Consider the following 13,626-nt stretch of genomic DNA (forward strand, 5'->3'; position numbering starts at 1 on the left):
AAATTAAGAAATTAAAATAATTTCCTAACAATGTCAAGTTATAGTTTTTTGTAAATTTTATAAGAGAAATGCAAATTTCAAAATTTTCATCTTTGGAAAAAAGGATGTGCAACATTCTTATTAGACCAAAGAATAATTGTCACACTTGAGAAAATATGGTGTTGTGCATGGAAGATAGACATGCGTCTGAATTTTTGTAGCATTCTGAGGGAGGTTTTAGATTTTAAATAGAGTGAACCACTTTTCGGTGGTTGGCAACTGAGGCAGAAAGATTAAGATCGATTAGGTAAAAAGTCAAGTGCAGTTAACTTTACGTGAAGTTGATAGCTGATAGTCGTTAGATGAAAATTTAGTCAAATTAATTAAATAATCTAACAATTCTCAGTTATCAACTTTACGTGAAATCGACTACATCTGAATTTCCACCTTAAGATTAATAGGTTGGTTTAAATTTTAAATAGAGTGTGTAATTTATTTTATAACGTTCCAATAATAGGGTTTGTTGACACAGATTTAATTTTGTCTTCAAGCCATAAACTTGGAGCCACTTAGAGAGTGAAGAATCTTTGGCCCGGTCGAAAAATGATATTTTAAAATCATGTTTATCTTTTTTGTTAAAGTTTAAACCTGAAAATGACAAAAAATCAAATTATCAATTTAATAAACTGGATATTAGTGTCTGAAGCTACTCTTCTGTGGCGATAAAAATTAAAATAATGAAATTTATTTCATTATATTAATAAAAAAAATTCAATGTTGAAATCTATATATTTTTTAAATTGCATAATAAGGATAATAAATAAGTTTTTTTTTCTATATAACATTATTTTTAGAAAAAGTAATTTATTTTTCTTTTAGAATTGAAGTTAACATCAATTGGGTTAAAGTTAAACAATATTTCTTTTTCTAAGATATGTTTAAGAGGAGCTTAGTTGAATGCATGGTTTCCTATCCAAACCCAACATCTACGGTTTCATATATGGTGAAAACTACGTGAAGTCGACTTCACATGAAATTAATATTTGAGAGTCATTAGATGAAAATTTAGTCAAATCAGTCAAATCATCTAACGGTTCTCAAATATCAACTTCACATGAAGTCGACTGCACCTGAGTTTCCACCTTCATATATAGTCTCTGCAAAGCCTCAAAACCCTTCTCAATCGATGAACCAAAACAGTGTAACTAATGTTGTTTTCATAGCACACGAGGAACCCTGCTCTCTCCACTCTTGGTTTCTTACTATATAATTGCTTTGATAAGCTTTTTGGGGGATTAACTTTATTTTAATTGTAGATAACGTGTAAGGAAAAAGGAAATAGAATAGAGAAAAAATTAATCAATAGGAGAAAGATTAGAAAAAAAATTAATTAAACTTTATTTATACTTAATCCATTACATCACTATTACCTCTATATTATATTTATAGTAAATTTTATTACTAATGAAAAATATCTAATTGAACTATTAGATTTACTTTTTTTTATTATATTACTTTTTTTAACGATAATTTTATCCTTAAAATTGTGAAAAAATATAACTCTTAATTAAAATATAAATCATAATATATTTATTTGTCTCTCTGAATTGTTTTTTATTGGACTTGGACAAAACAATATCAAAATCTCTTTTTTTTATAATAGATTGGGTTTTTTTTTTTGGTGACTATAATAGATTGGGTTTGAAGACCATAAATAAATTTACGAAAAAATACTATATTTTTTATTCACTAAAGTTTCAGATGGTCATTAATAATTTAAAATTATATTAAGAATGATAACACTATTTAAATTTATGGATATTCATTTCCATCCTATTTTTCATGAAATAGGATGAGGTTGAATTTAGGTAATTAATTTTAGAAATACTTATACATCTAACCATACATCTAAAAAAGAATTATAATTTTTTTTCAAAAACTTCTCTATGAATATAGATTTTCAATCCATTAATTGATGATAATGCAAGGAATTAAAATTTTAGGATTATTCACACTAACACTAGTAGTATAAGTTAGTAATTCATTATTATAATATTCATTAATAGTATCGATTTGATCTCTAATTGAGTTTGACAAATTACTATAAAAATAGAAAATAGTGACCAATAAAAATATCATTATAAGAAAAAGAAAATAGAATAAAAAAATAGAAAAGAATCAATTATAGTAAAGAGAAATAGAGAGAAAATAATTTTATTGATAAAAAATTCCAAAAAAAATACAATTCACTCCATTCAAGCTTAATATTATATCACTATCACCTTTATTTATATTAAATTATGCTACTAATAAACAAATATCTAATTAAACTATTAGGCTCATTTTTATTCATTACATAACATATATTTTTATTTGAAGAACAAAAAGTTAATAATTGATTATCCAAAAGAAAAACCGTGTAGATATAGTGGCCAGGAAAGTGTTTTAAAGGTGTACGAGATCATAAGTTTTATTTATTTATTTATTTTTAATGTATAAAGGGCATGGAACTAACATAATAGAAAATGAATAATAGATATTGTTAGTGGTGGATGAATAAGCCTTTTTGGTAATATAGTCTAACCAGCAAATAGGTTTAACAAAAACTATTCACACTGTATGAATTACACTTTTTTTTTATATTTTTAATGCTCTTTTTTATTTTTTTTTCTTTGTTCATATTTTTCAATTTCTTCCTTTTTTCTTAAGAGGATAAAAAACACAAAAAATATAGTTCCATAACACAAAATAATTTTAGTTGTCTAACACTAAAAAGAAAATTATTATAATAAATTTAATAAAAAATTATTTTTTAAAGTGTTCTCAACTAATATATATATATATATATATATATATATATATATATATATATATATATATATATATATATATATATATATATATATATATATATATATATATATATATATAACATTTCGAATTCTTTATAACTAACATTTTCTATTGTTACTGAAAATATAAAACAAGAAACATATATTATTCTTTAATTACTAAATCCACTCTTTAATGCTAGTCCATATTATTGGATTCATCATTCATGAACCATACCTATTAAAGAAAAACAAAATCCATTCGTGAATTGAACCTGGATATATATTTTGAAAACTATAACAATAAATTATTTCTATCTTTTGTTGTAGATTATTCTTTATTTCTTTAATTACTACATTTGTGTTTGAAAAATTGATTTAAATTAGTCTAAAGTTATTTTATTTTATATTTATTATTTTTTAAAATAAATACATAATATCAAATATAATAAATATATCATTTTAGATGTTATATATAATTAATGATATTAAGTTAAATAAAATAATTTTAAATTATTATCTCACTAATATTGTTGATGAAAAAAATAGTTTCTAATAACAAAGATTGTGATTTTCATATAGAAAAATATTAGGAACTAATACATTTAGCCTAAAAGGACGTCAAAATTTGACTAATACTAATTCAAATGTAAAGCCAAAACAAAAATAAAAAGGTGCCAATCACTTAGCATATTTTTTATTTGCAATTATATATGAAAAAGTATAAAAAAATAACGTTTTTTTTTTAACAATCTAAGTAATAGGTTAAAAAATCAGTTATTAATATGCAGACCAATCTCTTAATTTTCTCCTCACAAAAATCAATAGTATTCGTTTATAAATTCTTTTGCTAATAGAAGGATATAATTATTTATGTATTTTATTCAATAATTTAAATTATTTAGATAAATATTTTTATAATATTTGAATGAAAATATAATTATATATTTTTATTTATTAATTTAAATTTTTAAAATAAATAATTTTATTATAACTATTATTTAATAAACTACTATTTGTTATCATAAAAAATTTGAGCTCGAACAATTCTTAATTACAAAAATATAAATTAATTCAATATTCATATAAATTAGATTAATTTGACAAAATTATCCATAATATTCGATTGCACAATCTAACAAACTATTTATTTTAGTTAATTTTGTTAAACTAAATCAATTTTTCAGAGTATAAAATTTAACATAAAAAATATTATTTATATATTAAAATTAATCACTAAAATCAGTCATTATATATTTATGTATAAATATATGTATTTTAACATATTTTATATTTTAATATATACTTTACACTAATTTTTTATTTTAGTATTCACTTAACATAGCTGATTTATTATATAAAAAATCTTGAAGACCATCAAATTTTAACAATTTTGATCATTAATTAGTCAATACAAATACTAAATTATTATTTTCAAACAGATAAACTTTACTAATTTATGTATCCAAATTTAATAAATATGGACATAATTTATATTGATTCGTATGTACAAATTTTGATAAATATAAATATAAATTATGTATTTTATGTGTACAAATTTTTTATAAATATGTGTATAAATTATTATTAATTAAATACAAACTCAAATAAAATACCAAATAATAATATTTATTGAACATATGAAATTGGCCAAAAACAAATTTACATCTTTCAACTAAATAACCCAACAAAATATCCATTTTAGATAATTTATCAAACTAATTCCATGTTTTATGAAGATTGAATTAAATCATATTTTAGGAAATATATCTAGCTATATGTTCATTTAAGTTTTTTGTTCATATATATGTATATGGTTAGTCTCTAGAACTATGCAAAATGCAATTAACCTTATGTCCATTCATATAGGGCTATGTCATTGCTGACCTCATCGCTCCTTATTTTCACTTATTAAGAAAAAATTTAGGGGTCAGTAAGTTTATTAAATTTTAGCTAGTATATAATTAACAAAAGAAAAATGAGTAATCTCATACCATTAAATAAAATTTTACACCATAAAAATATTATTAATGACTATTTAATAATTACAAATCACAAAAGTTGTTGCTCCTAGCACTCCTCCGTCATTAATTAGAACTCCTCCATCTATATATATATGGAACCAATCTACAAGAAACCACATATCTTCATTCTTCACAATCACAATAACAATAACAATGGCTTCTTCTCAAACCGCTGTTCTTCCCCCAACAGAATCCAGGACACTCTTTGATGCTTCTTGGGGAAAGCTTTCAAATGTACCCACCGAATTCGTATGGCCTGGTAGCGAAAACCGCCTGAACCTTCCAGAACTCCAAGTTCCACAGATCGATTTGAAGTCTTTCCTCTCCGGGGATCCTAAAACCGTTGAAACTCTTTGCACCGAGGTTAACGAGGCCTGCAAGAAGCATGGATTCCTCATCCTTGTTAACCACGGCGTCGACGCGGAGCTCGTGGCCACAACCGAAAAGCTAATCGATGAGTTCTTTACCATGCCCATGGAGGAGAAGCTGAGGGCTGAGAGAGTGGTTCCGAGTCCTTGGGGGTATGCTAGTAGCTTCCTTGGAAGGTTCCATTCCACTCTTCCATGGAAGGAAACTCTTTCAATAAATTACTGTGCTGAACCTAATCGGAAGACCGTGGAGGAATACTTTGCTAGGGTTTTGGGGGAAGATTACAAGCGATTTGGGTAAGACATGCGTATTTCACTCGTCGGTTTTTAATCAATAATCAAAAGTTTAAATTATATTTTGTGTATGTAATAATTTATTAATCATATTTTGTATATATGTTTAAATTATTTTTTAATTATTTAATTTTGTTATAACATACTAAAATTCAACTTAAAGAAATTAATAGAGGCAAACTTATAAAATAAAAGTCCAATATCAAATATTCGAAACTTTGAATGTGTAATTTTTATATCTTACTTTTAGATCTATGTTTCTTTATTTTTCAAATGTGTAAAATTTTTGTTAATTAATTAGCGATTGATTTTATTATTGATCACATTACCATTTAATAAATTTTAACATATTTCAGTAGTCACTCTTACAAGATGATAGAATCCAAATTAATTATGACAACCTCAATTTTTTTTTGGCTAGAACTACATTGGAAGAGTACGGTGAAGCCATGAGTAATGTTTGCCTGGTACTGATGGAGCTACTTGGATTGAGCTTAGGTGTTGGGCGCAAATATTTCAGAGAATTCTATGAAGACAATGAATCTGTGATGAGGCTGAATTACTATCCAACATGCCAGAGACCTGATTTGGCCCTAGGAATTGGGCCCCACTGTGACCCTACATCCTTAACCATTCTTCATCAAGATTTAGTGGGTGGTCTACAAGTGTTTGCAGATGATCAATGGTACTCTGTGTCTCCAAAACAAGGAGCTTTTGTTGTCAACATTGGTGACACTTTCACGGTATGGATATCATGGATCACATTATATTATTAGACTAAAACTCTAAATTAGTCTCTAGTTTTTATTATAATCATTTCATTTCTAATATTTGTTTATTATTTTTTTAGTCTTACAATTTGAACATTTAGGAATTAACATCTAATAGGGACTTGTGATCACTTAAAAAATTTGAGGATCAATTTAAATTTTTACTCCTATTATTATTATTGTAAACTTTCATTTTCAATGATTAAATTGATCTATAATTAGGGTATATTACACCGATTTTTTTTTCAAATGAAGCAGAATATTAATTATATATGATTCCGTCCTTTTCTGTTAGTAATAAACTTGCACTAAATTTTTTTCTGCATTTTTTGAAATATGATAATATGACAAATTAAATCCATAAATATTGAATGTTGCATGAATTTAGAAAAAAAATAAAAATTTTCTTTGTAATTTATAATACTGAAAGGCTGAAAATTACTTAAATTCATTTATTAATTATAATTGATAATGAATTTTGATTTGTCAGGCTATGACAAACGGACTTTACAAGAGTTGCTTGCACAGAGTGGTTGTGAACGAGAAAGTTGTGAGAAGATCGATTGCTTTTTTTCTGAATCCAAACGGAAAGAAAGTAGTGATTCCTCCAAAAGAACTTGTCACCGAGGAGAATCCAAGGCTCTATCCAGATTTCACGTGGCCAACTTTTCTTGAATTCACACAGAAGTTTTACAGGACTGACTCCACAACCCTTGAAGTTTTCTCAAAGTGGGTTGAGGAGCAAAACCAGCAGCAATGCAAGGAGAATTGAAGAATCATGATATCATCTAAAGCAGTATAGTATGTGTGGAGTAATAAATTTCATAATAATAACCCAATGCTAATAGGAATAAAGGGTTCAGCGGTGGTTGGACGATATAGTCATTAATGTGTTTATTTATAAATTACATTGAGCTTTAAATTTTAGCTTGTTTTTCTTCTCTTAAGTTAAAGAAACTTTAATCAACTTTGATAATTGAAATGCACTTGACTCTCAAAGTGAAAAGACACAAATGCATGCATGGCGTCCTACAATACAAAAGGAATACTAATATGCAGAATAAATCGCTAGTCTCTAACACTACAAAAAAACACGCTATTTTGCGGAATTATTTTTTTAGATTTACAGGCGATTTTTAATTCTCGCAAAAAGTGTGTCAGTTAAGTGTCCTATTACGTTAATTATTTTTTATATGAGGGATGAAATGGTGTAATACGTTGATATGAGTTAAATTGGGTGTATTTCACAAGTGTGATGTATAATATATATAAATCAAGTTACTTACTATTTGCATAACAAAAGAAATCGTTATTCAAGATTTCATAAATCACATTTTTTTAATTAAAAAATTAAAATCGTGACTTACGATTTCTTATTTTTTTGTCTTATCTAAAATCATAACTCACGATTTCTGTTAACTTTTTTTAATTTTACACAAAAACATCATAATATTAATAAAAAACACCAATAACAATACAATATAAAAAAATTAGACGTCCTATTATTTAATTGTGATGGTTTTTAGAACAATACTTAATTGTTTAAAAAAGTTTTATGGATAATATGAGACTATAATTTGAAATTTTTTTTATAAAGTTTTATCTCTTTTATCATATGACTTAGTTTTTATGACGATGATTCTTTCAAAATTTTATAATTCATTACCTAAAAGGATTATTTATAGAAAATTTTGACCAATAAAAAACCGAGTAAAATATTGATAATGTCGTTGAGATACCAACTCTTAAAGAAGAAGCTATGTAATGAGTCTCATGCGATCAATACTTAAAAAAAGTTTTTTATAAAATTTGAAACTCTTTCAATATATATGAACTAATTTTTATATATGATGATGATTCTTCTAAAATTTTATAGTCTATTGTATATACTATATTCACAAAGATATACACTTATCTTTAAAGACTAAAGACAACCGAAAAAAAGAAATGGGAGTTTATTTATATAAAAAAATTACATATCTAAAAATTATTTAATGGTTATTTTAATAAAAATATCTTCGTATGAAATAATATTATGAATTGTTAGATTGTTTAATATATTTAATTAATTATATTTGATTGAATTATCTAACGATTTATAATTTTGGAATAATGTATAATAAACGAGTATTATATTATTATTATTATTAACAAAATTTTTTGTATATATTTAATATCATTAAAAAATTGTTTATAAAATTATTTTATTTTAATTTCATTTTAAAAAATTCTTATTTACTTCATTTTTTTTCTCCACATCATTTATTTACTTTTTATTATTGTTTCTCTCATTTTTTTTAATTCAATTAATAAATTTATTTCATGAAATAAGAATTTCTTACTTCACACGGTATACGAAAGTATCTCCTTTTATATTAATGAATATTATTAAAATATTTATTAGTAAAATCCAAGTCGTAATTAATAATGAGAGAAAAACGTAACATTGAACATGTGGGGGCAGAGTAATGCAAGAAAGAGGAAAATAAGAAGGGAAAAGGGAGGAAAATAATGGAGGAAAGAGAAATAGAATGATTGGAAGGGAAAATTAATAATGAGAGAGAAGATGTGATATCACCTAAGAATTTAAGATCTACGCGATGGATACGATACGAAATATGTAGAGATATAAATTTTAAAATTTCATAAAATACAGCCACATGACATATATATATAAAATATAAAATATTTTTTAATAAATTATAATAAAATTTTATTATTTTATTAGTATTAAAATATAAAATAATTTTTAATTATTTTTTAATTATATAAAAGTATTTAAAATATATTTATTTTAATAAATAATAATATATATTACTTTTAAATTTATTTCAAAAATACATGTTAAGAATAAGGTTGGATATATGAATACGTAACGATATTTAAATGTGTTTAAATGTGTCTGGAGAATAATTTTTTATTTTTTATTAAGACACAGTTGAACACGACAAACACGCGTGTCGGACTAGTGTTGATAAGTGTCGTATCCAAAATGTGTCTGACACGCGGACATGACAATTCAACGAAATGTCTATGTTTCATAGGATATCACATTAATTATGTTTTAGTTGTCCACAATATTTTTTAACTCGATAGATTAAAAACTAATTCATCGTAAATTTGAATTCTATTTAAAATTTTGTCGTTGATCAATGAGTTACTGCATGTATAAAATAAAATTTAAATCTTTAAAATTTATTTAAGTAGATAAGTGAGTTGACTACTCAACCAAACATAAGTTGGTTGATGTGATACACATTATTACCACTAAGTCAGGATGGAATGAGAAGATGTATTTAGATTAGGAGAAAGATGTGCAAGCAAGCTTCCTCTGTGATGATGCGTGCGCCTAAAAAATAGTGTCTACAAAATTTTTTTCAGATGATGGCAATAAAATTAGATTAACATACATTGCATTGTTAAGTTAGGTTTAAAATTCCACTAATTATTCTCGAAAAAATTACTTTAATAATTAATAATATATTGCCTTTTTCGTCTAATTTATTTTTGGTGGATCAATCTTTTGGTGTGGCCTATTAGTCTAGACTAGCTGTTCTTAATCACAGATAGAAGTTAAAACTTATTACATCTCGAAAATGCGAAAAATTTATTTGAAAATTACTAAAATTGCGAAATATTGTCTACGCACATCACTTTCGTTTATCATAATTTCGAAAACTAATATTTTTGTTAATAAAACAGCATAAAAATCTAAATCCTACATTTACTATACTATCTTTACAACATTTAAAGATTGATAAATTAATATTTTTAACCCTTCAAAAAGATGTTTTCAAGAACACTTAAGAAGATTTGGCTTTATATTTAAAAATTATAGTTTTATATAACAACTTACGATAGATTCATTAAAATATATTAAGATGATAATATTTGTAATATTTTTTTTTGACGTAAAAACAAAGAAAATCACTAAACAAAATCTGAGGGTAAAAAACCATAATAAGCCAACTGGCTCAGAAAATTACGTAAATACGCCAAAGCAAAAATCGTTACAGCAATAAGCCAGATCGTATTTTTATATAATTCGAACCAGGTTGGTTCGAACTCTATTTGTTAGTAAATCGAACCAGGTTGGTTCGAATTATGGTTTTTTTTTTGTTAGTAATTCGAACCAGCCTGGTTCGAATTAGTAATGAAGGTAATTCGAACCAAGGTGGTTCGAATTATAGAGAGAGAATGTCTGCATGTAATTCGAACCAGGCTGGTTCGAATTACACCAATCATAGTTCGAACCAGGCCGGTTCGAACTATGTGTGAGACTGACTAAGCTGTGTATCTATGGACGAGGCATAGCCGAATCAGCCAAAGAGATGCGGCCTATGTCGCCAACCCGGACACAGTTCAATAAGAGAAAATAAACGCTAAACTGTTTCAAGATTCATTGATCATACAAAATCAATGTCCCATAACACAAATTAAAAAAAAACATAGATAAACAGACTATAACATAACAAAAAAAGTACAAACCAGGATCATACATGATTGAACTTTAAAGAAAAAAAATACATAATTAAAAAAGCCATATTCATTACTACTCGCAACAATCAAACTAAAAGTCATGTGCACTAATGTAAATAATACTGACACTAACAACATGGGATATAATCTAAATAACTCTAAGACTAGCAAGATGCGCACTAATGTAGATAATGCTAACACTAACAACATGCATACTAATGGTGTCCTGTCTGAGACGAGCCTGCAACCTGTGGGCAACTACGTCGCGTGTGTCCAGGTTGGCGACATAGGCCGCACCTCTTTGGCCGATTCGGATCCGCCTCGTCCATGTTCGTCCGTATCCTAGTGGATCTAGGACGACCCTCTCTGGCACGCCTCATGGCAGGGTCTGGAATCACTGTGGGCCCGTCGTAAGGTGGCCAGAAGCCCTCCGGGATGGGAGGTGTGAATCCCATCCGATACACATTGAAGACCGAGCTAATCTGATAGACGCTGTGAACGTAAGAGGTCCAGGTGACCCGTGAGTATGCACAGCACGCAAGTGCGTGCTGACACGGGAAATGAAGAGCCTGGAAGTACCCGCAGTCACATGTCCGAGAGGCAAGTGATACTCTGTAAGTACCCAAGGAGAAAGAACCAGTCGGAGTAGTCTCTGCTACAGTGAACTCGGAGTTATCCCGGTCATACAGCGTCACCGTGAAGCACCTGGCCGTCTTCATGTTGGCCTCAATACACTTCACCAAATGCTGACTGAATTGTTGTCCTGTTCCCATCTGGGCCTCAGCCTCTCTCCCCTTGCGAACAAACAGTTCCGCAAGCCTACATATGTTGCCTTCACCAGGGATGCTACAGGGAGATTTCTGACCCCCTTCAGGATAGAGTTCACACACTCGGAGATGTTCGTCGTCATGTGACCGAATCTCCGCCCCTCATCACGATGCTGAGTCCACAACGAGTAATCAATCCGGTTCGCCCACTCACACATCGCCGGATCTTCAGATCGCAGGATATCAAACCAGTAATCAAATTCAACATCGGTCTTCGCATACGCCGCGTTCACTAGTAGCCTCCTAGCGTCTTTGCCCTTGAAGGTTAGGGCAAAATTAGCCGCTACGTGTCGTATGCAGAATGCACGGTACGCAGATGGCGGTAGCCAACCGCCGTCAGGGGCCTCAAGCGCAGCCTTGATGCCGTTGTGCCTGTCCGATATAACCAGCAGACCGGGCTGCAGGGTCACGTGCTGTCGAAGGTGTGAGAGAAAGAATGTCCAGGATTCCGCATTCTCACCCTCTACTAGTGCGAATGCCACAGGTAGAATGTTGGAGTTCCCATCCTGTGCAATCGCGATGAGCAACGTTCCCCCATACTTCCCATACAAATGTGTGCCGTCAATGCTGATTAGCGGCTTGCAATGACGGAAAGCCTCGATGCAGGGCGGGAAAGTCCAGAAAAGTCTGTGGAAGTACGCTTGAGATTCGTCCACCTGTCCTCCAACTCGAACCGGGCTCGTCTTCAGGACCACAACACTCCCAGGCATCGTCAGCTGGACACCCAAGACCCACCTAGGCAGGTCGTTGTAGGACTCATCCCAGTCACCGTATATGAGGGCAATAGATTTCTGCTTCGCCATCCAAACCCTCCGGTAAGTCGGCCTAAAACCAAAGTGCGCTGCCGTGGCGTTCAGGAGCACCTTGATGCTCACGGATGCATCGGCCCTAACCATTGGCATAATGAAAGCCAAAATCACATGATAATCCAAACTCCTGTGGTCACTAGAGATGGATGTGGCCAGGCAAGTGTGAGGTCCATTGTACCGTTTGACCTCCCAGATGCCCTTGCGCTTCCGGAGACTCAGTCGAATCAACCATGAGCACCCATTCCCAAACTCGGAACACTTGCCCACATACCGGCGGTGATCGGACTCCACCACCTTGTACTGTACCCCTCGCCGGATGCTGTAAGTCTTCATACTTAAAAGGGCCTCATCTTTATCCTGGAATTGCTGACCAACCTGGAACTCTGTCAGACCAGTACTCCCTTCCGCATCTCTAGCTCCGAATCCAACAGCGTGCCCTAAAACCCCCTCATGTCTCATGGCGTCCAAGTCCAATGAGGAAAATGTGGTGGATACTGCTGTGTGCCAGAGCTAGAACCACCTACCTCCAATGCAGGCCCAGTCGCTCCAATATCATCAGCGCTATCATCGTCAATCATATCCGGCTCGACGTCATCCTCGTCTTCATCGTCCAAAAAACCGTCTCCTACGCCAACAGGTGCAACTCCCACTAAAGCGTTCGGCAAATTTTCCCTTTCCACTACCTCGTCGCCTTCGGTGGCATTGAGGTCAACAGCGAAAGATGGGGAGGCGACATGTTGGACCACTGGTTCGTACACAGGGACGGACGAGGAAGCAACGGCAGGCCGGGAACTAGAACCTGCTGCATTCGCTATAGTGTTCGTATTCCTGTTCGAACCGCCGGAGCTGGATACAACATCAACCAGCCGGGCCAACAACTCTGGTGTCCTCACCTCCGGAAACTGCCGCCGACAGAGAAACATTACTTGCAAGTCCGCATCATTATTAATCGTGAAGCAATCATACTTCACCGTATTCTGTAGCACCGTGACTGGAATGCGATAGAAAAACTTCTTTATCCGCTTCGCACCCTCCAGACCAAGCTTCATTAGTACAGCGCTAACAAGGTCATCGTAACTCGTCGTAGATGTTATGACAATACATAGAGGATTCTTATCCGTGAACTTTACTCCGGAACGAGTTTTTCTATTAACAGATCCTCTGTGGTGCACCAAAACAACAAAACTCTCCTCACTAGCCATCCTACTCCCTCTAATGAGAGTAACTCACGTTTGGAACCATATA

At 30.7% G+C, this 13,626-nt stretch overlaps 3 protein-coding genes across 3 annotated transcripts; 1 reads left to right on the top strand and 2 right to left on the bottom strand.

Moving 5' to 3' along the window:
• Positions 1 to 4,987: 4,987 nt before the first annotated feature.
• On the top strand, positions 4,988 to 7,038 carry LOC130979459 (gibberellin 20 oxidase 1-D-like). The gene is made up of 3 exons (XM_057902905.1): positions 4,988 to 5,499; positions 5,918 to 6,239; positions 6,757 to 7,038. Exons 1-3 carry the CDS (start codon positions 4,988 to 4,990, stop codon positions 7,036 to 7,038), a joined length of 1,116 nt encoding a protein of 371 aa, XP_057758888.1.
• A 3,922-nt stretch (positions 7,039 to 10,960) lies between these two features.
• LOC130979461 (uncharacterized) lies at positions 10,961 to 12,840 on the bottom strand. Its single transcript, XM_057902908.1, has 2 exons — positions 11,636 to 12,840; positions 10,961 to 11,564 (listed from the first exon to the last, which is right to left on the bottom strand). The coding sequence occupies exons 1-2, from the start codon at positions 12,838 to 12,840 to the stop codon at positions 10,961 to 10,963; spliced, it is 1,809 nt and encodes a 602-aa protein (XP_057758891.1).
• On the bottom strand, positions 12,837 to 13,583 carry LOC130979464 (uncharacterized). The gene has a single exon (XM_057902910.1). The coding sequence runs from the start codon at positions 13,581 to 13,583 to the stop codon at positions 12,837 to 12,839; it is 747 nt and encodes a 248-aa protein (XP_057758893.1).
• Positions 13,584 to 13,626: the final 43 nt, after the last annotated feature.

The sequence above is a fragment of the Arachis stenosperma genome, chromosome 5, assembly GCF_014773155.1.
Source record: "Arachis stenosperma cultivar V10309 chromosome 5, arast.V10309.gnm1.PFL2, whole genome shotgun sequence".
Taxonomy (NCBI): Eukaryota; Viridiplantae; Streptophyta; class Magnoliopsida; order Fabales; family Fabaceae; genus Arachis; species Arachis stenosperma.